Raw genomic sequence first — 24,916 nt, forward strand, 5'->3', positions numbered from 1 at the left:
GGGGCCAATGAAATATGATTAATTCCATCAATCCATTTTTTGGGATGAGAGGATCTAGGAACCATGAATATCAAGTGTTAATGACCTTTATTTGTAATGGATTCCTCCAATGGTGGTAGTAGGGAGAGGGCTATGAATAGTTAGTGACCTAAGAATCTTGTACATTCATAGGCCTAAGTGGTAACTAGAGGTATAGGCCCGGGAACTGCAGCCAGTGAGGTAACAATCCTTTTTCGTAACAATGGGTCCAAAGGTATTCAACAGAGCAAAGGAGGGCAGACAGGGAGCAGAGCTCCTGGGGGTGGGGGGAGTGGGGAGCGGGGAGCAAACCAGTTGCTTACTCTGTGCCAAGGTACCAGTATTATTGGAGGGGATGAAAAAAACCCTGTAGTTAAGGGGCAAAGAATCTGAAAAAGCATAGGACTGGAAGGAACTTAAAGCGGGGCAGTCAGCTGATCCGAGGAGGGCCTTCCGGGAGAGGGGCCTGAGATAGGAGAGGTCTAGAGAGCAGCGCTAAATATCGTGTTTCAGGGCGTGGGTTCCCGGCGTCCTCCAGGTCTCCAACTGCCTTTTGGTCTTGGAAGACTTGATCCAGGGAGGGACAGGCAGCGGCCAGGCTCGTGGGGAACAGGTTAAGACCCACAAGCGAGGGCGGGAGGTTAAGGCATGTTACCGGGGCTTTAAGAAAGCTTTGGCGGCGGCGGCAGCCAATCAACAGCGCGCGCGTGCAGCCGCGTGCCCCTCGCGCCCCTCACATCCCACGCGCGCCGCGTACGTGCGGCGGCAGATCCCTCCCCTTTTAGGCGGGGCTTAAGAACCCGCGGGCAGCGGGCCACGGCCGCCTATCTGCTGTTGGTGCTTGTTTAGGTGCTGAGGCGGCGACTACTCTGGCGGCGCCAAGGCCAAGCCCCAGGTGGAGGTAAAACTCCGCCGGCGCCCTCTCCGTGTTGCGGCCCGGCGTGGCGGCCCCTTGCAGTGGTCTGGAAGGTCGCGGCGGATCTGCGCAGTGCCAGGGTGAGGATGCGGCTCTTCTTTAGGCTGCTCAAGCAGCCGGTGCCCAAACAGATCGAGCGCTACTCCCGCTTCTCTCCGTCGCCGCTCTCAATCAAACAGTTCCTGGACTTCGGTGAGTGTGACGCCTTGGGGCCGGCCACCCCCAAGGTCCCGAGGGAGTGAGGGAGCCTCCATCCCCCCCCGCCCACCTGCTGGGCTCTTCAGTCTCAAGGCAAAGTCCGTGGGAACCGCCTGCCTGGGTGATGGGGGATAGGAGCTTGGGACTCTTGGGGTTGAGGTTTCGGGTTTCAGGAGGTGGAGGGGCAGGGCCTGACACCCACACGCCCAGCTTCCTCCAAGGACTCTCATCCCAGTTGGAACTCCTCAACCGTCCAACCCTTCCTTAGCTCTAACTTGACTCAAACCGCACTGCCCTGAAAACTTCAGAAAGATCTCTTAAACATTTTTATTTTTAGAGATTTTAATGGTTGGGTAAGATGTGTTTACAAACACCTTGAGATTGAGTAAATCCTGCAGTGGTGTTGGGCGTGGGGCAAGACCAGAAAGGCTTCATTATGATACCTTAGATCAGTCACAGTGGTGGGCTGCAAAAGCCTTAGATGTTGGGCAAGCTGTGGGCTCCTGTCCACACAGCAGGGGTTTTAGGGTAGCTCCAGCATAAGTGTAAGCACCTTTACTTGGTGTCCCTTGCACCCTGTTGGCAGCTGAGTACTTCATTTACATGGATTGGGGTGGGGAGGGAGAGGACCCCAATAAAGCCTGAGGCCTAACTTAGATGGGAATAGATTCTACCACCTTCCATTAACTGATCAATCATGTTTCCTCAGAGGATGTCATTCCAACTCCAGCAGGTCAAATTCGGTTGTGAAACACCTGAAAATAAAACAAAAATGGAAGTCAGCATGGCTGAAGGAAAATCAAGATGACTTAGGCTCTCAAAGCCAAGATCTGTTTAATTCATTTGATTTTAAAATGTCGTGGGATGGTGTCAGTTGTGTATAAAAAGTGAAAAATTGGTAGAACCTTCTGGGAAGACCAGATATTCAGAATGTGATGTTGTCTATACTTTTGGGAGAAATAATACAGGATAGAAAGAGAGGTATAGGTTAAATATTTAAGCTGATGCCAAATTAAGTTTTAGAAATCAAGCTGCCAATGATAGATGATGAAGAGCTAAGATGAAGAAGTTGGCCTTTTCATCTTAAGTTTCATTTTCAAAAGCTTTTCAGTAGTTGGAACCCTCCCCCTCTAGCTACTTGTAAAATTTATCCTTAAACATTTTATTCATGTATATATTTGGGTTTGTGTAGCTACATGTGTCGTGTGTCTGTAGAGGTCAGAGGACAACTTGGAGTTAGTTCTGCCCTTTTACCATGTGGGTCCCTGAGAGCAAACTCTGGTGTTCAGGCATGGCAGAAAATGCCTTTACTCACTTCACTTTCTTGCCACACCCTGCTTGTAGAGTTTTAGAGGTTTGAGGCGGGTCCTGACTTCACAGCTTAGAATGAAAATGTTGCTATTGCTATAAGAGGGCATGTTTTACTCACTTAGAGTATAGAGATTATTATTATTGTTATTATTATTATTATTATTATTACTACCCTTTTGTTAGGGTAAACTGAGACAAATTCTCAGTAAAAAGAACAAAAGGAATCTTGGTCACTCCCACATTCAAAGTTTGTTGGAATATTGTACCAGAAATTTCAGTTAATTTATTTCTGTGGCAGCTAGTATCTCCCATGTTGATAGGCATCTTGGCAAGGATGTTATTTGAGTAGGAAAGTTATAGCAAGGAATAGTGTTGTGGTGGATAATCTGTGGGGGTGGGGTATCTAGAAATAAATGTTCACCATTTTAGAAGCATTGAAATTGGTGGTTTGGGGTCAGGGCCTCATGTTCTGAATTTCTGGTGTTAGTTGTGTAGAGGTGGGATGTAGGGCACTGGTATTTTTAGAAGATCACAGGTCATTCTAAAGTATTATGAGGGTTAAAAACCATGAACTAGGTGCACTTCTGGCTGATCTGCTGTCCTTTCATCTGTGTGGAGTATTTGTTTAAGCTCTTTAAAATAAGAATTCTTGAATTATATCTTTAGTGGAAATTCAGTCTGTAAGAAGAACAAGTATTTTAAGTGGAGTATCATTTCCAAGTGTAAGATTTTAAAAAAGACAAACAACAAATACCATTATATGTTCTTTATCAACTCATGGTAGCAGTTATATGGTTCCAAATTAAAAAGATGCAAAAGGACCTAGGCAGAAAAGCCTTTTTAAAAATTGTACTTCTGTTGACTAGTCTTGCATTCTTTGTATAAGTTGCTCCTTATACTTTTATTTGTACCTTGCTTTTTAAACTTAATACAAAAGCACTTACCTTGTATGTACATGTAGACTTCCTTTCTGTGACTTTTGAGAATTCATACGGGCGTAATATAATTAGACAGCTCACTATTGACGGCTTGTGGAATGTTTCTAGTCTTTGCTATGACAAGTACTTCAGTGAATTATTGTGTACATTGTAATTTCACGCATGTCTGGGTGTAGATAGAAGACAAATTCCTAAAGGTTACCTTGCTACATCAGGAAGGATGCACATTTGTAGTTCTGATAATTGTGAGCAATATTTTTCCATAGGAGTTGTCTGTTTGTCTACCTGTTGGAAGTTTCTGAGACAGAGTGCCTATTTTCCTGTACTTTTCTTACATGGTTGTCATGCTTTTAATAGGTGAAAAGTCATGTTTACATAGAAATTTTATCTTGGCTTTTCATTATGGAAAATTATAAACATAAAAAGTAGAAGGGATAATTTGATGAACTGTTGAGTCATTATAATGAAAGCCATGTGCTATTTGTATATGTTTGCATATGCAGGCTGTTAGGTTTTTCTTATCAAAGTTAGGTTTGTTTCAGAAAGACAATTTTTACTTTTTATCCAGTAACACTATTGTTTTGAGTTAACTGTTCTTTAATGATTTGGTACATTCCTATTAAACCTGCCACAGGAATCTATGGTATTGGTCTCTGTAGGTTTTTCATATCATCTGGAATCTGTTTGGATAGATTTCTCTAGAAAACCGTTTTCATCAGTAATTTTTGGCTAGTTTATATAGATGACATAAACACACAACACACAACTCTTTCTCTTTCACTTTTTATTTTGTACTTTAAAAAAATTAAGTTTCTCTTTTGACAAATTTATAAATGTATATAATACATTCTTATTACCTTCTCCCATCCCTATCAACCCGCACACCACAGTCCTTTTACTAGATTCATGAATTTTGGTTTGGTTTTATGATTCATTTAATCAGAACCAGAGTCGTCTATGTGATCATTGGATTGGATCTTGGTGGTGCATTATTTATTTATTTATTGAGACAGGATCTGTTGCTGCCTTTGCCTTCTGAGTGCTAGGATTAAAGATATGTACCACTGTGCCCAGCTAACTTTATTTATTTTTGAAACAGTCTTACTCTGTAGTTCAGGCTAATCTTGAACTCACAACCCTCCTCCATGGTCTTCCAAGCGCTGGGATTATAGGTGTGTACCACTACATGCAGCTTTGATAGTAGTGCTTAACGGTTTTCCTTTATTTCTTGATTTTCATCTTTATTTTAGGTAGGGTTTTATTTTGCTAGAACTCACCATGTAGGTCAAACTGACATTGAACTCTAGTGATCCCTATGTTTCAACTTTTTGAGTACTGGAATTACTGGCATGAGGCACCAGATCTGACTTCTACCCTCTTCTTGATTTGGTTAGCAGATGGTTTATTTGGTTAAATTTATTTCTTAGTTTCATGGCTTTGATCTTTCAGGCCATGCTTACCTTGCCCTTAATAAGTCTCTCTGACATCCTTAGATCAATTTTGTTCTTTTTTATTTTCTTTATTTTAAAACAAGTTGAATACTAGTTTCTATTTTGTCATTGCCTTTTGTTTCAGGTCTTTTCTAGTTTTTAAATTTTATTTTAGTTTTATGTATATAGTTGTTTTGCCTGCATGTATGCTTGTTTACCCCTTTCTTGCCGGATACACACAGAGGCCAGAAGAGAAGTCATATCACCTGGAGCAGCAGTTATGGACTCTGGTGAACTACCACGTAGGTGCTGGGAATTGATCCCAGGTGCTCTTAACTGCTGAGCTAGTTCTCCAGCCACTTTATTTCAGTTCTTAAGGCTGGCTAATCAGTGCTTTAGCATGCTTTAGCTGCTGATATGTGTATTTGATTTTGCCCCCATGTTACCTGTATCCTGGAAGATGTTTATTCTTCTATGAAATAAGGTTAGCTTGAGAGTGTTGAAACTTTCATTGTAGGTTTATTATGTATATTAATTCTTTTCAGTTTGTTGAATGATTGCAGAATTTTCCCTAGGTTCTCTGACTGTTTGATGTTTCTCCCTGTGTGTGGTCATTTCTTGTGAGTGTTCCTTGAGCAGCAGAAAGAAGGCTATTTTCTCTTTCCAGGTTACTGAATTATGTATACCATATTGTTATTTAGGTTTTTTTGTTGTTGGTGGTTTTTTTTTTTTTTTTTTTTTTTTTTTTTTTTTTTGAGACAGGGTTTCTCTGTATTGCTTTGGAGGCTGTCCTTGAAATAGCTTTGTAGACCAGGCTGGCCTCGAACTCACAGAGATATACCTGCCTCTGCCTCCGGAGTGCTGGGATTAAAGGTGTGTACCACCATTGCCTGCCTCGGCTTTTTATATACCTTGTTAAAAATTCACTTGATTTGTTGTTGCTCACACAGGAAAAGTCTTCAAATATGAGTTTAAGAGTTTGAGGCCAACCTGATCTACAAAACTACACAAACAAACCCTGTCTTGAAAAACAAAAACAAAAAAAAAAAAAAAAGAAAGAAAGAAAGAAAGAAAGACAAAGACAAAAAAACAAATATGATTCTATTTTTTCATATAGGTCTTAGTTTTTGTCATATGTTGTTAATGTGATCCTTGGTTCTTATTAACTGTAATGGCCTCATGGTGAATTGTTGCTTTTAGCTTTAATAGTTTAATGCTATTTGGGCTGTATTCAACCTGTTCAGCCTTATTTCATATTGAGATCTAGTTTCCTATCTTCTTGTTTGCATTCTTACTTTGTTTTTCTGAATTACTTTGCTTTAAATATTTCTCTAAAGTTGGTTTTACTTTGTAATAATGTTTTTTTTTATTTATGTGGTAGTTTTAGCCTGAATATATGTATTGGTATAAATCAATAATCTGCCATACATAATGGTCAGCATCTGTATTTTTCCTTTTTGTTTTTAATGCCTTTATTTTTCTCCCTGTCACATAATTCATTACTTTGCCATATTATTTTAACTAATATTTAAGTTCTATTTCATTTGTTTTAGTTATTTCATTTCTGGAATTTTTAAAGATTATTTTATATGTGTAAGTATTTTGCTTGCATGCAATGTGCTTGGTAACTTCAACGGTCAAATGAGGGGGTCATGTCCTGTGAAACTGGAGTTAAGGATGGTTGTAAGCCACATTATGAAGGCTGGAAATGGAATCTGGGTCCTTTGCAAGAGCTCTTAAATGCCAAGTCATCCAGCCCCTACTTCATATCTTTAGATTAAATCTTCCCTTGTTCAATTATGGTCACTGCCTTCTAGCTACATGAAACTTTTGAGCTTGTATGGGGGTATTCAGATGCATGTGTGGAGGCCAAAGGACAACCCTAGCTCTCCTTTCTTAGGAATTATCTACTTTGTTCTTTGAGACAGGGTCTCTCTCACTTGCCTATGATTCACCAGGTATGCCAGAAAGCCAGTGATCTGACTGCCCCTCTCCTTCCAGCATGAGAAATATAAGTCTAAGCCACCATGCCTGACTTTTTTGTTACCCAGACAGGGTTTCTCTGTGTTACCTGTCTGTCTTAAGCTTGCTCTGTAGACCACACTGTCCTCAAATTCACAGGGCCTGCCTCTGCCTCACAAGTGCTGGGATTAAAGGTATGCACTACTACTGCCCAGCTGCCTGACATTTTTATGTGTGTTCCTGGGGATGGAACTCAGGTTCTCATAGTTGTGAGGCAAGTATTTTACTGACTGACTTATCTCTGCAGCCCTCAGTTAATTTCAAGTATGTTTAGAATAATTTGGAAGTAAGAATTTACCTTAACAAGTATAAACTTTATGGAATCTAATTATAGGCCTGTTCTTTGTGATAGAAATATAGCTTCTAAATTGTAATGTATTGTACATGTATTATACATAACAGATAACAAGCAATTAATATAAAACCAGTGAAATATCTCTTAACTTTTTTGAGGTTCTGGAGATTGAATCTAGAGCTTTATGTGTAATAGGCCAGTGCTCTACCACTGGGCTATACCCCACATGTTTCATGATGATTGTATATTAAAACATTTTATAATGTTAATAATCTTATCTATTTTATGCTAACATGGTCGCCAGAAATTTCAAATTACATGTGTAGTTCATATTCTTTTGGACAGTGTGGCTTCAAATAGTGTGTTAACTTCTTAGTAAGAACACTCTAATACCACGTTTTATATACAAAAGAACCTTTATTGGTTTTACTTCTTAATATAGCTTTTGGGGGAGGGGGGTTTGAGACAGGATTTCTCTGTGCAACAGCTCTGACTGTCCTGAAACTCAAAGCACACCAAGCTGGCCTCTAAGATCCCCCTGACCCTGTCTCCCAAGTGCTGGGATTAAAGGCATGTGCCACCTCACTCCGCTTAATATAGCTCTTATATGTTTTGTCCTATTTTCATTTTGTAAAGTCTCTGTATTTTAAATTAATGTATTGTCTGAATGGCTGTTAATATTATGGTGGTTCTTAGACCATTTGTACAATCCTTCAGTTCTCTCCCTTAAGTATTGTTACTTTGAGTCGATAATTTTCTTAGTGATTTTGCCTTATGACATTTTGTCTTCTGATTTTTTTTTTAAAAAAAGGCCAACTTGGACTGTCATGCAGTAATTAAAGATAGATTCTTCATGTTGAGTGAGTTGGTAGTTTACATTTTCATTAGGACTTGTTTTTCATCGTTAGTGTCACTCTGTCTATTTCTGGTCCTCTCCTTAGCCACTTTTTTCCTCTCCCTGCACACTTACTTTTCTTTATTTCTCAGTTACATTTACACAGCTTCACTTGTAATAAAGGTATTTTTTTTGTTCCCTTTCCCTTTATTTTGTCTTAACTCCTCCTTGTCCAGGGTGTGGATGCTTGCTTCTTTGTAACTTCTGAGCTTCCTCTTGCTCAGTTTTCTCTGCCCAGAAAGCATGGGGAGCTCCATAAATGACATGGAGGCCATTACACATTCCATTACTTGCACATAAGCTCTCCACATAAAAATACAGCATCTCCCAAATAAGACCACCAGAAAGCAGACAGTTGTACAAACCTCCAGTTTTTTATAGAACTGCGTGCTTTAATATCTACCCTAAACATACCGGCTCTGTGAATCCTATGGGTGTTAGCTGCTGGAAGGTTTATTCTTGCTATTCTTGAGGTTTAAGTGCTCAGATGCTTCGGTTTGGCTTTTGAAAATATTTTAAGACTGATTCCCACTGAGATGTTGACTTTGGTGCCAAATGCCTACTTTCTGCAAAGTCTCAGGTTTTTAAGTCATCTTGTTATTCAAAGTTTGATTGCCAGTGGATAGAACAGTGATTTTACTCCTGGAAAAGTTGAAAGGGGTTATTCAAAGATTGTGTTTGGAAAGAGGGAAACAATCCCATCCTTCTTTCTGAGTGTGTTTATTCTGTTCCTTTCCAAGTGCACAACAGATGTTTTATGTAAGTATGAAAGGTATGATACTGTGAGGGATTGCCAAGAATTAGACCAACCTGTTTAGAGACAGAGGCCAACTATTTATAATTAAAAGGGAAGAGAACAATTTAGTTTGGGGTCTGGATATTGTACTTAGCTTTTTGTGCCTTGGTCATTGTTTAAAGAACTAGTCTTTAGGCCTTTATGATCTGATAGGATTAGGTTTCCATAGAACCCCACTTATTAGGCCCTGGGACATCTTAAAACTTCTAAAATTGTTGTTCTGACTTTGCTTCTTTTACAGCACTTGAGTATATTTCATGTGCCTTACTAGTTTTTTTGTCATAAAAAGTAACAAATTTCATTGTACCGTTTTCATATATATCCTGTTGTATTTGTTGATCTTCTTCCCACTACCTTCATCCTGCTAGCCCATCTCTTCTCCCATCTTTCATGTCACATGTGTTCTGTCACCCATCTTTTCTCTCTCTCCTATTAATATGTCTTTCTTCCTCATGTCACTTTTCTAGTTTCATGACTTACCTCTGGCATCTGCATACAGAGAAAGACATTACTATTTTGCTTAATGTAATTTCCAGTTGTATCCATTTTCTACAAATATCATGATCTCATTTTTCTTTATGGCTGATTAAAATTCATTTGTGTATGTGTACATTTATCCATTCATTTATTGATAGCTGTTTCCCTTTTTTTTTTTTTTTTTTTTTTTGCCATTGTTAGGAGTGCAGCAGTAAATGTGTCCGTGCAGGGACATGGGGTTCTTTGCTATACCCAGGAGTGGATTAGCTAGGTTATGTTTATTTACTTTTTGAGGCACTTCCATGCTGATTATCATAGTGGTTGCTTTCCTTTGAACTCCCACTAGCAGTGAATAAGGGTTCTTTAAAGAGGACATAGCTTCACTTACTGACTTTGTTGACATCTGGGTGATTTCCTCCTGTTAAGCTTTTGGGAAATTGATCACACTGTTGGCAAGACTTGGGAAACCTTACCTTTGTTGCTGGCTGCAATTACAAAATTTTTCTTTATATTGTATGTGCGTTAAATTATTTTGCTTTGGTGATAATTCTGTCTCAGAGCTGGATAGATCAAGTTTTTTGGAATACATTTGTCTAAGAATTTCTTTGATTAGAGCCTGTTTTTCTCATTGTTTTTTAGTTAGTAGATGTTAAAAGTATCTTTAGAGTCACAGCAAAATTCTGCAAATACAGAAAGTATAGAAAGTGCTCTCGTACCTCCCAAACACACAACCTTTGCTGCCTTCAAAATCCTGTACCAGGGTGGGACCTTGAGGAACTGCCAATATCCACTGTTACAACTAATAAACCATCATCATAACCAAAAGCCCATTGTTTACACTAGAAATTGTTCTTTGTATTAACTGAGTTTTTACCTCCCCCCTTTTCTTTTCTAAATAAAGCTTTACTGGAGCATAGGTATGCTCATTCGTTACAGTCTGTATCTTTGGTTTCCTCCACAATAGCTGAGTTGAGTTGTTGCCTGAGACTGTATGTATGGTTTACAAAGTCAAAGTGCTTATTGTCTGGTCCTTCAAAACAAGTTTGACAGCGCCTGGTCTAAGACAATTCAGTTTCCTCTTTAAAGAGTGAGCAATATTGCTCTTAAGCTGCATTGAAGTGATAAAGCTGTTTGTCCTGTATCCTGCTAACACTCAGCCTTCCTTATCTGGAATGCGACCTTTTGGGTTGCCCAGACTTTTCTAGATAATCGGGTACTTTACTTTGTTTCCAAATAGGATTTCCATATGAATGGCTTTGAAAGATTGAAAGATTTTATAGGTTTAATTTATAAAACTGTCAGTAAAATTTAAGTGTACTTGTTTCTCTACAGGTTTGCAAAAATGAGGTTTTGTGATTTAATTGTTAACACTTAACATAGGAACTAAAAGTTTTTTTTTTGGCCTTATTGTGTATATTACCTGCATTTTTTGTTCTGCATAAGGTGCCTTTTAACATTTAGTAACTGGAATCTGTGTTTTCAATCAGTTGCATGAATAAATTCCTTATATGTTTTTGTGTTGGTAGTCAATAAAGAATATGATGACTAGCACAGTATCAAAAATATGCCAATGAGACTATGGGTGGGCCATCTGGTATTCTCAAACTTTCATCTTTGTCATGTAAATTGTCATTGAAACTAGCATTGAGGTATCTTTTTATATGCTTTTTTTAGGGCTAATTTCCCTTTATATTTCTTTTCCTGGCAAAGCTGAGTTTGGCCATATTAGGTATCCTTCCTAGCTCTTGTTTTTCTGAGATAGGGTTTTTCTGTGTAGCTATGGCTGTCCTGGAACTCACTCTGTAGATCAGGCTGGCCTCGAACTCACAGAGATCTGCCTGCCCCTGCCTTCTGAGTGCTGGGATTAAAGGCAGTGCTACCATGTCATACTCCTTCATATTTCTTACTGAGAACCCTGTTCCTGATCATTGGTTCATCTTTTCTCTAAGGTACCTTGTGTCATAATGAATGACATAACATTGTAGTAAACAATTATTTTACGCAGGTGAATATTGGTATATTTTCTCTAATTGAACACTTTGGTGCTTTATTTCTGGCAGCTATGATTTTATTTTCATTCTTAGAGTTGATCTGGGGTTCTACCATAAAATTTGCTTTACACCTGTGATGTCTTGTTTGGAGGTTAGTCTCACTATTGGGAATAAATGATCAACTCTTCTACGTTTACCCACACCATGAAGTTTGATACTGTCTCATGTACTAGTCAGAAAACAATACAGCCCTTTGAAATGTGTGGCATACTAGCTATCTTTTTTTCCAACAACTGTTATATTTTGGTAGATATGAGCATGCGTGTGCTCCTGTTTGAGTGTAGGGATTACTGGGGCGTGCTACCATACCCTCAGGCTTCTATCTGAATTTTTCTTAGATATGCTCTAGTAACAGAGAAATATGTCCTTAAGTTTGGTAGCAGGTATTTCTTGATAACCCTACTGGTGTTATACTGGTTGAGTTAAATTTTTCCTGATTCTAGTTAACTAGAAATTGAAGTGGCCATTCATTGTTCTGTTACTATTCCTATACTTGTCACATAATGTACTGAAGGAGATAACTTTTTGGAGTAACCCCTTCTTGGAGAAGGCTGCTTGCCTCACACTGAATCCTTTATTCTCTACAAATTGTCCTTCCTGGACACTACCCATCTTTGGCTAGTGCTGTTTACCCATTGTAGCTGTCTCTGGCCAGTGTACTCAATCTTCTTTTCTGTTTTAAGTTTGAGCTTGGCTTCATTGAAACTTTCCAGTAGGAAATTAAAGTAGACTTATATGGTAACTGGAAAAAGATCCGCAGATGCACGATACCATTTGAGTCTTACAAGAGCCGGGCCCACTTTACAAATTAGGAAACTGAAAATTCTGAGCAGATGAGAGTATCATGTGCAGTAGGAGTGGGGCTGTGGGTTTCTGTTCACCTAGTCATCCTACCATTTCTTTATAGTTTACCATGGTGGTGCTGGATGGGTATGAGGGAAAGTGCATTGTCATCACTTGTCACACATTAAGAAATGCAGCCATACTCATTGTAAAGTACAGCTAATTTTCTTAATGAATTTGTTTAGCTTTTATATTCTCAGTTTGGGGTCATCTAAAAGAGAAAGGGAAGAAAAGAGAGGCATGCAGACTGAAGGTTTTTTGTGGTGAGTTTGTATGAAGCTGGAAAAAGAAGCTCAAATGTGAAGATAAATACTAAATGTATAGGTAGCTAGAATAATTTTGAATGTGTAGTGGCTGCCATTTGAACCTGAGGAATTATTTGATTTACTTTTCCTCATTTAGTTGTATATGATTAGATGCTAGTCTGTGGTTCATGGTTCTCAGTCATAGCTGTACTTGGGAAAGCCTTTAAACTGATAAGCCTAAGCCACTGAACTCGGTCTCTTTAGAATCAAATGGATGATTACAATGTGCTCCAGGAGTTTTTGCTCAAGCCCAGGAGTTTAAAAATTAACTTTAGGGGACAGAGCCCATGGGTGCTGAAAGTTACCACTTAAGTCACTGTGGAGTCTTGTCATCATAGTTTATGTTTTGGGGTTTGGAATGAAACAGGAATTGAAAAGCATTAGAAAATTGCTAAGGATAGTCATATCCTTTGAGGTGGTCATATATAAACAAGTTAGAACAGATACAAATTTATATAAAATTTGTGAATTGTGTGACTGTTTTTTTCTGCTTCTTTGTTAAAGGTTTTAAAAAATAAAGGTTCTTTTCTAGGAATGTGTGAGGTATTTCTCCAATTGCTCTTTATTTACAGACATGTTCTGGATGGAGATGACACACCGAAGAACATGTATGGAAGTGTGTACTTACACCTTCTTTCTTTGGCTTTACTTTTTTTTCCTGGGTTGTCTCATAATTTCCATTAGTAGAAAAGCTGAGTGTATGCTATAATTGGAAACCATAAGGAAACAAACTTAAATCTTCCTTTTTAGATTCAGTGAAACCTTGAGCTTAAAGACCATCTATAGCAGTGGTTCTCAACCTTCCTAATCCTACAAACCGTTAATATAGTTCCTCATGTTGCAGTGACCCCCAACCATGAAATTATTTTTGTTGCTACTTCATAACTGTAAGTTTGCTTCTGTTATGAATTGTAATGTAAATATGTGTGTTTTCTGATGGTCTTAGTAGGGGACCCCAGTGAAAGGGTTGCTTGACCCCAAAGGAGTCATGACCCACAGGTTGAGAAACACAGTTCTAGAGCCTCCTGTGTTACACATGAGAAGGTAGAAGCCCTGAGTAATGAAGAGATTGTCCCGATCCTCAGTCAGTTACTGACATAACATCTTGGCGATTTCTTTCAAAATAACTAAAAATGTCATTTTTTTTTCCCTAGGAGGGCAAGTGAACTTAAATTTCTGTACACTGTCAGACACAACAATAGTGACAGGGTTAGCTATGATTTTCAACATCATATGAAGTAGATACTCCCATTTCTTGTATGAAGCCTAGATGGTTTATATCTCTAACCTAAACAAACTTAGGGGTAAACCCATGGATAAAATGAAGGTAAATTGAACTTTTAAGCCTCTGCCTTTTTTTCTTTTATGCATAATCCAAGCACTCTGGAGGCAGAGACAGATAGATCTCTGAGTTCAGTCTACAGAGTGAGTTCCAGGACACCTAGGACTACATATACATAGAGAAACCTTATCTTAACAAAACAAAAACAAACCAAAATGAAAAATCTTTGCTTTTTTCAGTTGAACATAATATGCCATTTCTTCAAGTGTAATTCTTTATAGCAAACATTGTCTCTATAAGTATTTTAGTTTTGTCTAAATTTGTTCTGATAAACAGAAAATGGAATAATTCTAGAAGTTTCTTTGTTTTATCATTTCAGAACTGTCAGGTTAGTGCCTCCTCCATTTTTTTACATTGAAATAGTTGTTCTGATCCCACAGACTATTACTTGTTAGTTTGTTTAATTGTCTCTGGAAATAGGAGAAACAGTATGTAGATTCACACCCAGGTCTTGATTTGGAGTATCTGCCAGCCATGTGGACTTGTGAGAACTGCTTAAGCCTAACACATTTAGTGACCTTTTCTACCAAATAAAAATGATACCACTTAATCATTAGGTTACTTATTGATAAGCACAAATGTGCCACAAAAGGCCTGGCATATGGTAGGTACACAGTAGACATTGTTTATGGGCTTATCATAAATTCATGGCACAGTTTCTGTATGAAACTGGCTTTTAGCTAAGAATGAAAGGTGGCTAGGAAGCTCTTAACCATGAATGTTATTTTATTTCAAGTTTGTGGGCTAAAGGTCTCTACTGTGCTAACTGATCATTTGCCAAGGAACAGAGATAGCACGTTCAGGTTGTTTGTGCTATCTATTATGACCCAATTTTGAACTCCCTTTATTCACTGTGGTCATTCACTAAACATTTTGCCCCAGTGAACCTCAGAAATGGGTATCATGTGGCATTTACCTAACTATTCCTGCTTCCATGACAACAAGGCATCCTGTACTCACCAATTTACTGTTAGCACTATAGATCTATAATCTTCCAGAATTAGATTGATGTTGGTCTATGGTGGCTTTGGCTGCCTAATGATGGTTACATGTCTCTAGCTCAGTGGTCCTCAACCTGTGGGTTATCACCCCTTCCGTGGGTGGGGCCCAGTCAAATGACCTTTTCACAGGGCTAACCTAAGACCATCAGAAAACATAGATATTTACCTTACAATTTACAACAGTAGCAAAATTACAGTTGTGAAGTAGCAGCAAAAAAATTTTTATAGTTGGGGGTCACCACAACATGGGTAACTCTATTACCAGGTTGCAGCATTAGAAGGTTGAGAACCACTAGAGTTTAGTTGATTCTAGCTCTGTAAGTTCTGTATGCATCTGTACTTCTTATTCTGTGATCTGATGCACCATGTTGCCTTATTGCCACTTTATTATTCCGAAGTGGGGTTATTAGGTCATCTGATAGTTCTGTATTTGTTTTTTTCAATTTATTTAATTTAGAAACAATCTTATTTTACATATCAACCGAGTTCCCTCTCCCTCCCATCCTCCCACACCTGCCTCTAACCTCCACATCCACTCCTCAGGGAGGGTGAGGCCTTCCATGGGGAACCATCAAAGTCTGTCACATCATTGTATCTAGGCTAAGAGAGTAGCTCTCCATGGGGAATGTGCACTAGGGATAAATACCGGTTCCCATGTCAAAGGTCCCATAGACTGCCTAGGCCTCCTAACTGACACCCATATTCAGAGGGTGTGGTTCAGTCCAATGCTGGTTCCCCAGCTTTACAACTGGGGTCTGTGTGCTCTCACTTGCTCAGGTCAGCTGTTTTTCTGGGTTTCTCCAGCCTGCTTTGGCCCCTTTGCTCATCATTTCTCCCTCTCTGCAACTAAACTCAGTGTTTAGCTGTGGGTGTCTGCTTCTTTTTCCATCAGCTACTGGATAAACTAGGATGGCAGATAAGGTAGTCATCAATCTCATTATCAGGGAAGGGCATTTAAGGGCCTCTCCACTATTGCTTAGATTGTTAGATAGTTCTGTATTTTTGTGTGTGCATGGGTTTGGAAGTCAGAAGGCCAGAAGACAACTTCAGGTACCCCTGCCTCCCTATTGCTTGAATTGCAAGTGTGTGTTGCTGTCTTCTTCTTTAAAGTCTTATAAATACCGCTAGAGAAAAATCAAAGAGCTACTCTAAATTATGTCTTGTTAAAATTTATTCAATTTAACATAATTAATGAAAGGAAAATACATTCCAAACTCAAACATTTACTTGACAGTGTTATCAGAAACTAGCATATCTAGATGAGTAGGACCATTCTGTTGGTTTTTTAGGCCTCACTAGTACTTTTTCCTTTTATTGTTCTCATTTTCTACACACCCCCATTCTCTACTCAACTGCACCAAGTGTTATAACTAAAAGTTGGGAATGGAGAATACTTCTTGTTATGTCTTGTTATGTCCTCCACAAGAAGGGTTGGCAAATTAAACTTAAAGTCATTGTAATTTCTGTGCCTATTCTCCCTGTATCTTGGTGAATATAAAGCTGTATAGCGCCAAACAAGCCATAGGGCTCTGCAAGGACAGAATCTAAAAAAAACAAAACAACAACAACAACAACAACAAAAAAAAAAAACAAAGGGACAGGGAGAGTACATGCAGAACCCTAGTTTTAAGTCCCTAGCACTGAAACCAGACAGAAACAAGAAAATCAAAGGATCCTGAAACCAGGGGGAAAACAACCCCGACATTTTCTGAGTAAGAATTTTCCAAGCCTCCTCACTGTTTCTTCTTTGTTATCTTCTAAATGGATATTAGGAAAAGTTTTAACTGATAATACCAAATAAGAGGAAGCATGTAGAGAAATGTAGAATAAAAATTAAAAAAAAAAAAGAATTAAGGAACATAGAGAAGCCAAGTAAGTGAGGGAGGGAGGAATGGATTTGGAAAGAATAGCTGGAAATGTAAAAGTAACCCTTTTGAGAAACAGTGATTACAACCCATAGATTTTGATACATTTATTATAAAAATGGTTGCTAGAAGCCCTTGATTTAAGCTAAGTATTTAACATCTAGGATAAGATAGCTTTAATGTATATGAGGAAAGCTACAGAAAAGTTGTAAAAATCAGACATTTATTTTTAGGTTCACTAATTAGTGAACTAACTAAAAAGATTTATGCTCTCGTTTAAGCTGATGTATAATTAAGGTAGCTAAGTACAAAGAACTTGTTCTTGAAGCTAAATTAGAATGTAGGAAGAAAAACCTGGGATTTTTAAAACTATTCTGCATTAAGAACACAAACCTCTAAAAGCATGGTCACATCTTCCAAAGCATCATTGAGTCATTGAGAAGCTATAATGGGCAAGGTGCTGTGATCGGTACTGTGTGGGACATCAAGACAGAATTTCTCCCCACAGGTTTGTAACAGCGTGATAATACAATTCCCCTGAGCCAAATACTTTCTGAAACTAGTTCCCTTAGATCGTGCCTAAAGGTTGAGTTTTCTAGATAGTGCAGATTTGACTGGTATACCATCGAGGACTTTCATTTTAAAATAGTAAGTTATAGGAACACTGAACACATGTATGGTTTTTAAAGTGATGTAGGGTTGTCAGATGAGCTGAGGATCACAACTGTCTAGAATCTAGTCATGTTCTGAGAACTGATAGTTCATATAGCAGTCAAATTGATGTCATTGGCCATGGCTTTGAGCTGTTTTTCTTGATCCTCATCAGGCATTGGTGATTGGTATTTAATGAATTCTACTTATAATAAGGAATATATTGGTGTTCAGTGTTAAACACTAGCCTTCACTAAACCTCTGTGAAGAAGGTGCTGTTTTATGGATGGTTAAAATGAGATACAGAAGAATAAACAAGTCTGTGAGTGCTTAAGATGCTTCAGTACCATATCGTATTACTGCTGTTCTGTAGGGCCATGCACTTTTATCTGAATCATGAGGTCCAAAACTTCTGAAAGTAGAATTTAAGTTTTGCCACTCAGCTTAATTCTTTTATATAATATGATTTGAGTTGACTTGAAATGATACTTTATTCTGCTTAATGTAAGTAAATATTCATATATTTCACTATAGCTATATTATATCTGTATAGTATTTCATATCACACAAGCATAGCATATACTCTTTACTTTTTAAAAAGTGGGAAAGCTTTGAATACTGGAACCATCTAGTCCCGTGGGTTATGGAGGAGAGACATGGACCTACTGGTTAGCTTTTGCTTATTACAGCCTTTTCTTCATCCTACCCCTGTGTTTCTATTCTCTTGCTCCTAAATAGCTGTAGAGTGGGAAGTTTAAGTAGTAAATTTTTCACTAGCTACCACCCCCTAAAAAAACAAAACAAAAAAAAAAAAACCTCAGGTTTTTGAAGTTTTTAGTTCATACTGATACTCAATTTCAGCTCATCAGGGATATTTTACTTCTTCCCCATTCCAGAATTTTCTTTTTCCTCTTAAGAAATTAATAATCTTTGTTAAAGATGATGTGGTGGTTTGAGTGAGAATGGCTCTTGTTGGAAGTGGTGTGTCACTGGGGGCAAGCTTTGAAGTTTTAAAAGCCCATGCTATTCCAGTGACTCTCTCATTCTGCCTTGAGATTCTAGATCCAGATGTGAGCTCTCAACTATTGGCCAAAAGCCTGCCACCATATTCACTGCTATGATGGTCATGGAATCTAACCCGTTTAAACCATAAGCACCTTGGTCATGACATTTATTTTCACAGCAATAGAAAAGTAAGACAGATAGTAGGGTATTCCAAGTAACCACTGCAGTGAGGTTTTATAGTAGAGGAGAGAGATTAGGCTCAGGTCACAATATACCACAGACAAGTGGAGATTTCTAACTCAGGACCATTGTCTGTATGTATGCATGGGCAAAGGGTCAGTGGGCAGAAAATTACTAAAAGGGATCAGTGCTTGGGGAGATTCTTACTAGATTAACTAGACTCATGCTCAAAACTGCCTGGGATATTTAGATACCTAAAATAGGGGGTTAGGAATTTGATCAATCCCAAGGGATTTCAGACACCAAGGACAGAAGACTTTTGCTAAAATGGCAGAGCAAGGTTCTTGTTTCAACTGTTCTAAGCAGGTCAGCTTAGAACCTTAGTGTAAGGTCTGGGCTGTTGAGAGATAGGTTTCAGAAGAAGCTTGATTGAAGGCTCGTCTTTGTCAGCCCACGGTTACATTTTCTGTGTGCTTTAGCCAACATATTTTACCAGAATCTAGAATATTTTTTTCTGGCCTATAAGGATCCAGACTTATATTTTAACTTAGATAATAACTCCAATGAGATTAACTGTGGCAATACCAACATTTTAGTACATTTAAAATTACATGGATCAATGGGAATAATGTATAGTTGAAGCAAACCTACTAGAATCACCTCTATAAAGTAGTTGTTGGATGCTCATTTCTAGAGTATTACATCCCTTCCCTTCTTATTTGGGGTGGGTATTTGGGGACTAACATGCATCAGAGTGCTAAGGGGAAAGTGAAAGAATCATCCAGTAAAAATTTACCTACTAAAGACTTTCAATATACTCTCTTAGAATGAAGGAAATAATGATTTAAGAGCAATCTTCATTCTGACTTGTTTAAATATGGAAATGTGATCCAGGTTGGTGAGGAAGAAAAGATCCACAGATGATTTTCAAGAGTGGGTACTTTTGTTTCCAGCTTTATTTTGTAGAAAGGGAGAAACCAGAAAGCTTAGAAAATTTTGTGTGTGAGCCTGTCAGTTGCTGCCTTTTTTATATAGGGAAAAATTAGGAGCACTTGGAAGAGAAAAGTTTGGAGGAAAGCACGGCTTCCCTCCCTTGGGCCTGGTCTTGGCTTATTCCAGAACAGCTTGCAGGGAGTGAGGAACATCAAGTTCGAGGGAGATGGGATAGACTCATAAGTGTCACAGGGTGGAGGACCAGTGTTACGTGCTATTACATGTTGCCTTCCCAAAGTATGACCCCTGCCTTACAGATTAGGGCAAAGTTCAAAGGCATGGTAAAGTTTAGCCAGTGTTTCACAACCCCAAGATGGCTGACTTGGGACCAGAGGTTGTGTTCCGAAAACTCATATCCTTTATTTCACACCTATTCCCAGCCATAAGTTTGTAACAGGTTTAAGGGTCTGCTCTGGCCACAAGACAGTTGGGAAAGGGCTCAAGTTTTCTCTTTTAGGTGCCAGGTTCCTTTTCACTCACCCTGCATTTTTTTTTTTTTTTTTTTTTTTTTTTTTTTGGTGAATGCACGACCCGCTCCAGAAGATTTCCTGACCGTGTCTTTCCTGTTAATTAATCTTTATCTGATATGTAATAACCTATTTATATTAATCATATTAATGGAATGCCATATAATGTTCAGTATGTATAATGTTAACATTAGGCTAATCATATTGTCTCTAACATTGGATCCTTTCTCCTGACAAACTTTCAAAATCCTTCAAGGTTTTTGAAATGTATGGTCCTTAACTGTTAGTCATATTATACAACATTACACCAGAACTTACTTCTTCTAACTCCAGCTTAGTAGCTATTGTCCCCAACCTCTAGAAGCCATCGTTCTAGTCTCAATTTCTGCTATTCCACATGGGAGTGAGTTCACATGCTGCTTCATTGCTGCACCTGCCTTACCTCACTGACCTTATGTTTTTCCTTCTTGGACTTGTCATAGTGGATCATTCACCTGGGAGTACATTGTAAGCTATTTCTTTGAGACATAATAGTCCTGTGCCTTAGAGCCCCTTATTTGGAATTACAGAGCTCAGAGCTTCTGTTTCCAGGGTGGCAGAGCAGTATTGAAATAGTTGCATACAACAGGAATATTTATGGAATGAATGGATCATGTTGCCTCCCAGAAAACCACTATGAGCAGGAGAAGATTTACATGTTGTACTGTTTCTGTACTTGGCAATTTCCACATAGTGTTTACTTGAAAACAAACTCAAATTATATCCCAGGTCTCTTTTATATTGTGGCCAGTAACACTGGGTACATATTTGTGTTAAGAAAAAAATGGCTTTCAAAATTGCCTCTTGGAATAAATGTTATTTTTCTCTTCTAATTAAGTGGTTTTCTTAAACTTGCTATTTCAGAGAATAAAAATTTATCTAGACATTGCTACATTACTTTTCCTGACCAGAAGTAATTCTGTTAATGTGGAAACATTTTATGCTTCTCTGTGTTAATCTTACGGAACTTTTTCACCTCTTAATAGGAAGAGATAATGCATGTGAAAAAACTTCATATATGTTTCTGCGCAAGGAGCTTCCTGTACGACTGGCTAATACAATGAGAGAAGTTAATCTTTTGCCAGATAATTTGTTGAACCGCCCTTCGGTGGGATTAGTTCAGAGTTGGTAAGTAAATGTTGTGATCACACTACAATGCTTGGAACATTTTGGCATTGGAATAATTTTCCACAGAAGTGTACATACTGTCTATCTGAGAATGAGTCATTCGGGATAGCTGGGTTTTCCTTGCATTTAAAAGATTTTGTTTTAACTATTCGTTTTAAAACTGGCCAGTTGATGGTGGTGAATGCCTATAATCCCAGCACTTGGGAAGCAGATGCAGGCCAGATCTCTGTGAGTTCAAGGCCAGCCTAGTCTAGTAAAGCAAGTTCCAGGACAGCCAGAGCTGTTACACAGAGAAACACTATTTAAAAAAGAAAAGTAAAAATAAGATTTCATTTTAAAAACCATTTAATGAAAATATCTTAAACCATAAGATACTTTATTAACTTTTCATTTTTTTCTCTTGTTATAGACATGGTTGATTCTTTGAAAAAAAATTAGAAAATAATGTAAAGGAATGGCATTGCAGTGGACCCATTTTCATTAAAAAAAATTGAGGCACTGTCTCATGTATCCCAGACTGGCCTTGAATTCAATTTGTAGCCTAGGTGACCTTGCATTTCTGATCCTCTTGCCCCCTGAGTGTTGGGATCACATGCCATGTCGTTACTGGGGATTGAAGCACAGCTTGGGCAACATAGAGTGCTAGGCAAGCACTCCATCATTTGAGTTACATGCCTAACCCATTTGCTTTCCTTCAGATAGGGAGGTGTTTTTTACTTTTAGTAAGTCTCAGCCTTGCCTCATATTTTTGTTTTAAAGATCTTCCATGAAGGAAATGATTGAACAGTCATTACAGGAGAACCTCACATGGAAAAATAAGAGTTTTATGTTCTGCTGCTGCATCTGCCCTATGAAAGATCTTAACAATAAAGTTAAATCAGTTGTAGGTCTGATTGTAAAGCATGCATTCTCTAGCAGAGGGCATGGAGTTTGTGTTGACTTTCCTCACTGGGTGAGATCATTGAGCAAGAGGCTGTAAGAAAAGGGTGTGTGTTTTTCAGCAGGATTTGCGTGTTTGGTCATTCTGCTATAAAAGCATAGTGGGACTATCTGGAGAAAGCTGGAGGACTTTAGGGACCAGGTAGCATCCATGGTGCTAATCAGGAGCAGTGTTGTGAGAAAAAAATGGGACAAGAAATGCTGGCTGTGGTCTTCTACTGTTTCTTGATGGGTGGCTGGAATTGACTGAGAAGCAGGAGAGCATCATAAGAAAACCGCAGGAGCTGGAAACTAGCTCGAATTCAGAGAGTGGGGTGGCCTGGCTTCTGATAGAGAATAGACATTCAATGGCCATTTGTCAAGAATAGGAAGTCCTTCTGAGCACTGTTTTATGCTATAGCCTTGCATGGCCTAGGGATTGACCTAACTTAGTGACTAAGAATGAAATAATAGACATACGTACAGAAAAGCTGGAGTTAAGTAAGCCATGCATTCTGATGGAGTTGCATCAATATCAATCCTGAATTGAAGAGACAGATTTATTGTATACAGCTGCATAAGGAGTTTAGCTTAAGTTTAGCTGTTCTAGGTAGGAGATCTCTGTAGGGGAGCAGTCTCAGTGTGTAAATATCTGGGAGGAAGAAACTTCAGTGGGTATTTTCTGTACACACTGTCAAGATCGACACATGGAGCAGGGGATGACTGCCATTTCCATGGGTCTGAAGTGCTGGCATCCTTGACATGGCCATACTTATGTCAACAACATGCATTCAGTCAGGACTGCATCTGATACTTACACATTCACTGGGGACTTCCTCCACTATCCACAGTTTTAGATGGTCTTAGAGGCTCATGTCTGACCCCCTTTCCAGAAAAGCAGCAAGAAGCTCCCTACTGAAGTGCAGAGTCTTTAGATTCCAGGAAAGATCAGAGAAATAGTGACTATAGATGTGATACCATAGTTTCCTTCTGCTCCGAACTCACAGCATTTTTAGAAGGAGCAACAAATATTTGTTTATGAGACTTCTTTATTGCTTTCAAACTATCATTGGAAATTTTGCTATAGAAAGTGTTAAGTCACTGTCAGGGACCACTGTGTTGATGGTTCTAGGTAGGTAAGATCAAGTCCTTTGCACCAGTCCAGTAGGTGATAGCAACTAAGCACTTTCCATTGCTTATGTAGCAGTTTCTTCAGGATCTTCAAAGTGAATTGCTATCTCTGAAGTGTTTTCCAACATTAACCAATTCTCTGATTCTTCAGACATCAGCTATGTGTTCAGCAACTCTGTTCAGTCTTGATACTAAGTATGGAATGTCAGCACAAGTTCAGGGGTTCAGCTCCCTGGGCCAACCACACACCTCAGATGGCGTGTCAATGCTTTTGACTGATTGGCTGTACATTGAGTTTCCATGACCCTCTTCTGAGGTTTGATAATTTGCTCAAGTGGGTCACAGAACTCAGGAAGGTACTTTGTTTATATTTATAGGTAGATTGTAAAAGCTACAATTCAGAAACAGCAAAAATGGTAGAAATATATATCAGACAAGATGTTGCTGTAACTTTGTAACATCCATGCTCTATTTGAGTGTGTGCTATTGGACGCCTCCAGCTGTTCAACACAGTGATTTCAGACTATACTAATTCAGGTGTTTTTATAGTTTCATTCCTGGCCTCATGCCTCCACAGAAGTTGGGGATTGAACCAGAAGTTAACAGCTCCCCAGTCACTTGCTCATTGTTTTGATCAGGATCATGGTGACATTGTATAAAGGCCCCACCCTAAATGACATCATTAGAATAACTCAAATGTGAGCAGTAGATGCTGCTTATAACTAACAAAAGATACTCCTGTCATTCTGTAAGTTTGAAGGTTTAGGAACCTTCTTTTTCATAAGTCATGTTTATGTTCTCTTTCCCACCTTGAAGGGAGAGACAGATAACAATATATGTATGTATAAGTATCTTTTATATGACATACACATGCATGAAAAAAATGTGAAAGTTGTCAGGATCAAAATGGGGTAGCTAAAACTAGGGAGTTATTAAGGAGGATTTCCTTTGTGTGGTTGTCTGGGTCTATAAGCTTGTACAGAGGCCGCTGCAGCCTTATAAAGAAAGTACTTCTAAGGCCATCTTGTCAGCAACTGTTCAGCCTCCAATACATTCCACTCTTATTAATAATTATTAGAACCAACAGTTAGTGTTTTCAAAGATCTGATATGATCATTTTTTATTTAAAAGCACCTTTGCCTTGAACTTTTTTTTCTTCAATTATGTATTATTATGTCTTAGGTACAGGTAAATAAAACAATATCCCTGTTTAACAGTGAGCCATTACAAAAGAAAGGAAAAGTTGGAAAAAGAATCATGTTGACATAGGAGGGATTTTAGAAGTATAGTTAAGGAAGGACTCTACAAGTAGGTGTCTGTTTTGAACATGCCCATTGCTTCCTGTAGCATGTGCTTTCTCATTGTAATGCTCTTCCCAAAGAATACCAGTACTGTTTCAGAATGTATTTCAGATTGTTCCTTTTTTAGATTGACATCATACATTGATTGCTTTTTCTGAAACATTTGGATTCAGGTTGACATTGCGATTCTTTGCCCCCATACTTTTTTTGTTTGTTTGTTTTTCGAGACAGGGTTTCTCTGTAGCTTTGGAGCCTGTACTGGAACTAGCTCTGTAGATCAGGCTGGCCTCGAACTCACAGAGATTGACCTGCCTCTGCCTCCCGTGTGCTGGGATTAAAGGCATGTGCCACCATGCCTGGCTCAACCCTCCCCAAAGATACTTTTAACATTTATCTCTGT

At 38.6% G+C, this 24,916-nt stretch overlaps 1 protein-coding gene across 1 annotated transcript in view; it reads left to right on the top strand.

Moving 5' to 3' along the window:
* The first annotated feature begins 783 nt into the window (after window positions 1-783).
* The window catches only part of Pdk3 (pyruvate dehydrogenase kinase 3), a 63,149-nt gene continuing 39,016 nt past the window's right edge, over window positions 784-24,916 (top strand). Inside the window, exons 1-2 of the mRNA XM_051179267.1 lie at window positions 784-1,126; window positions 21,025-21,166. Coding sequence (XP_051035224.1) covers window positions 1,021-1,126; window positions 21,025-21,166 — 248 coding nt within the window. The 5' untranslated portion in view covers window positions 784-1,020. The remainder of the gene's footprint in view (window positions 1,127-21,024; window positions 21,167-24,916) is intronic.

Source organism: Phodopus roborovskii, unplaced genomic scaffold, assembly GCF_943737965.1.
Source record: "Phodopus roborovskii unplaced genomic scaffold, PHOROB, whole genome shotgun sequence".
Lineage (NCBI taxonomy): Eukaryota > Metazoa > Chordata > Mammalia > Rodentia > Cricetidae > Phodopus > Phodopus roborovskii.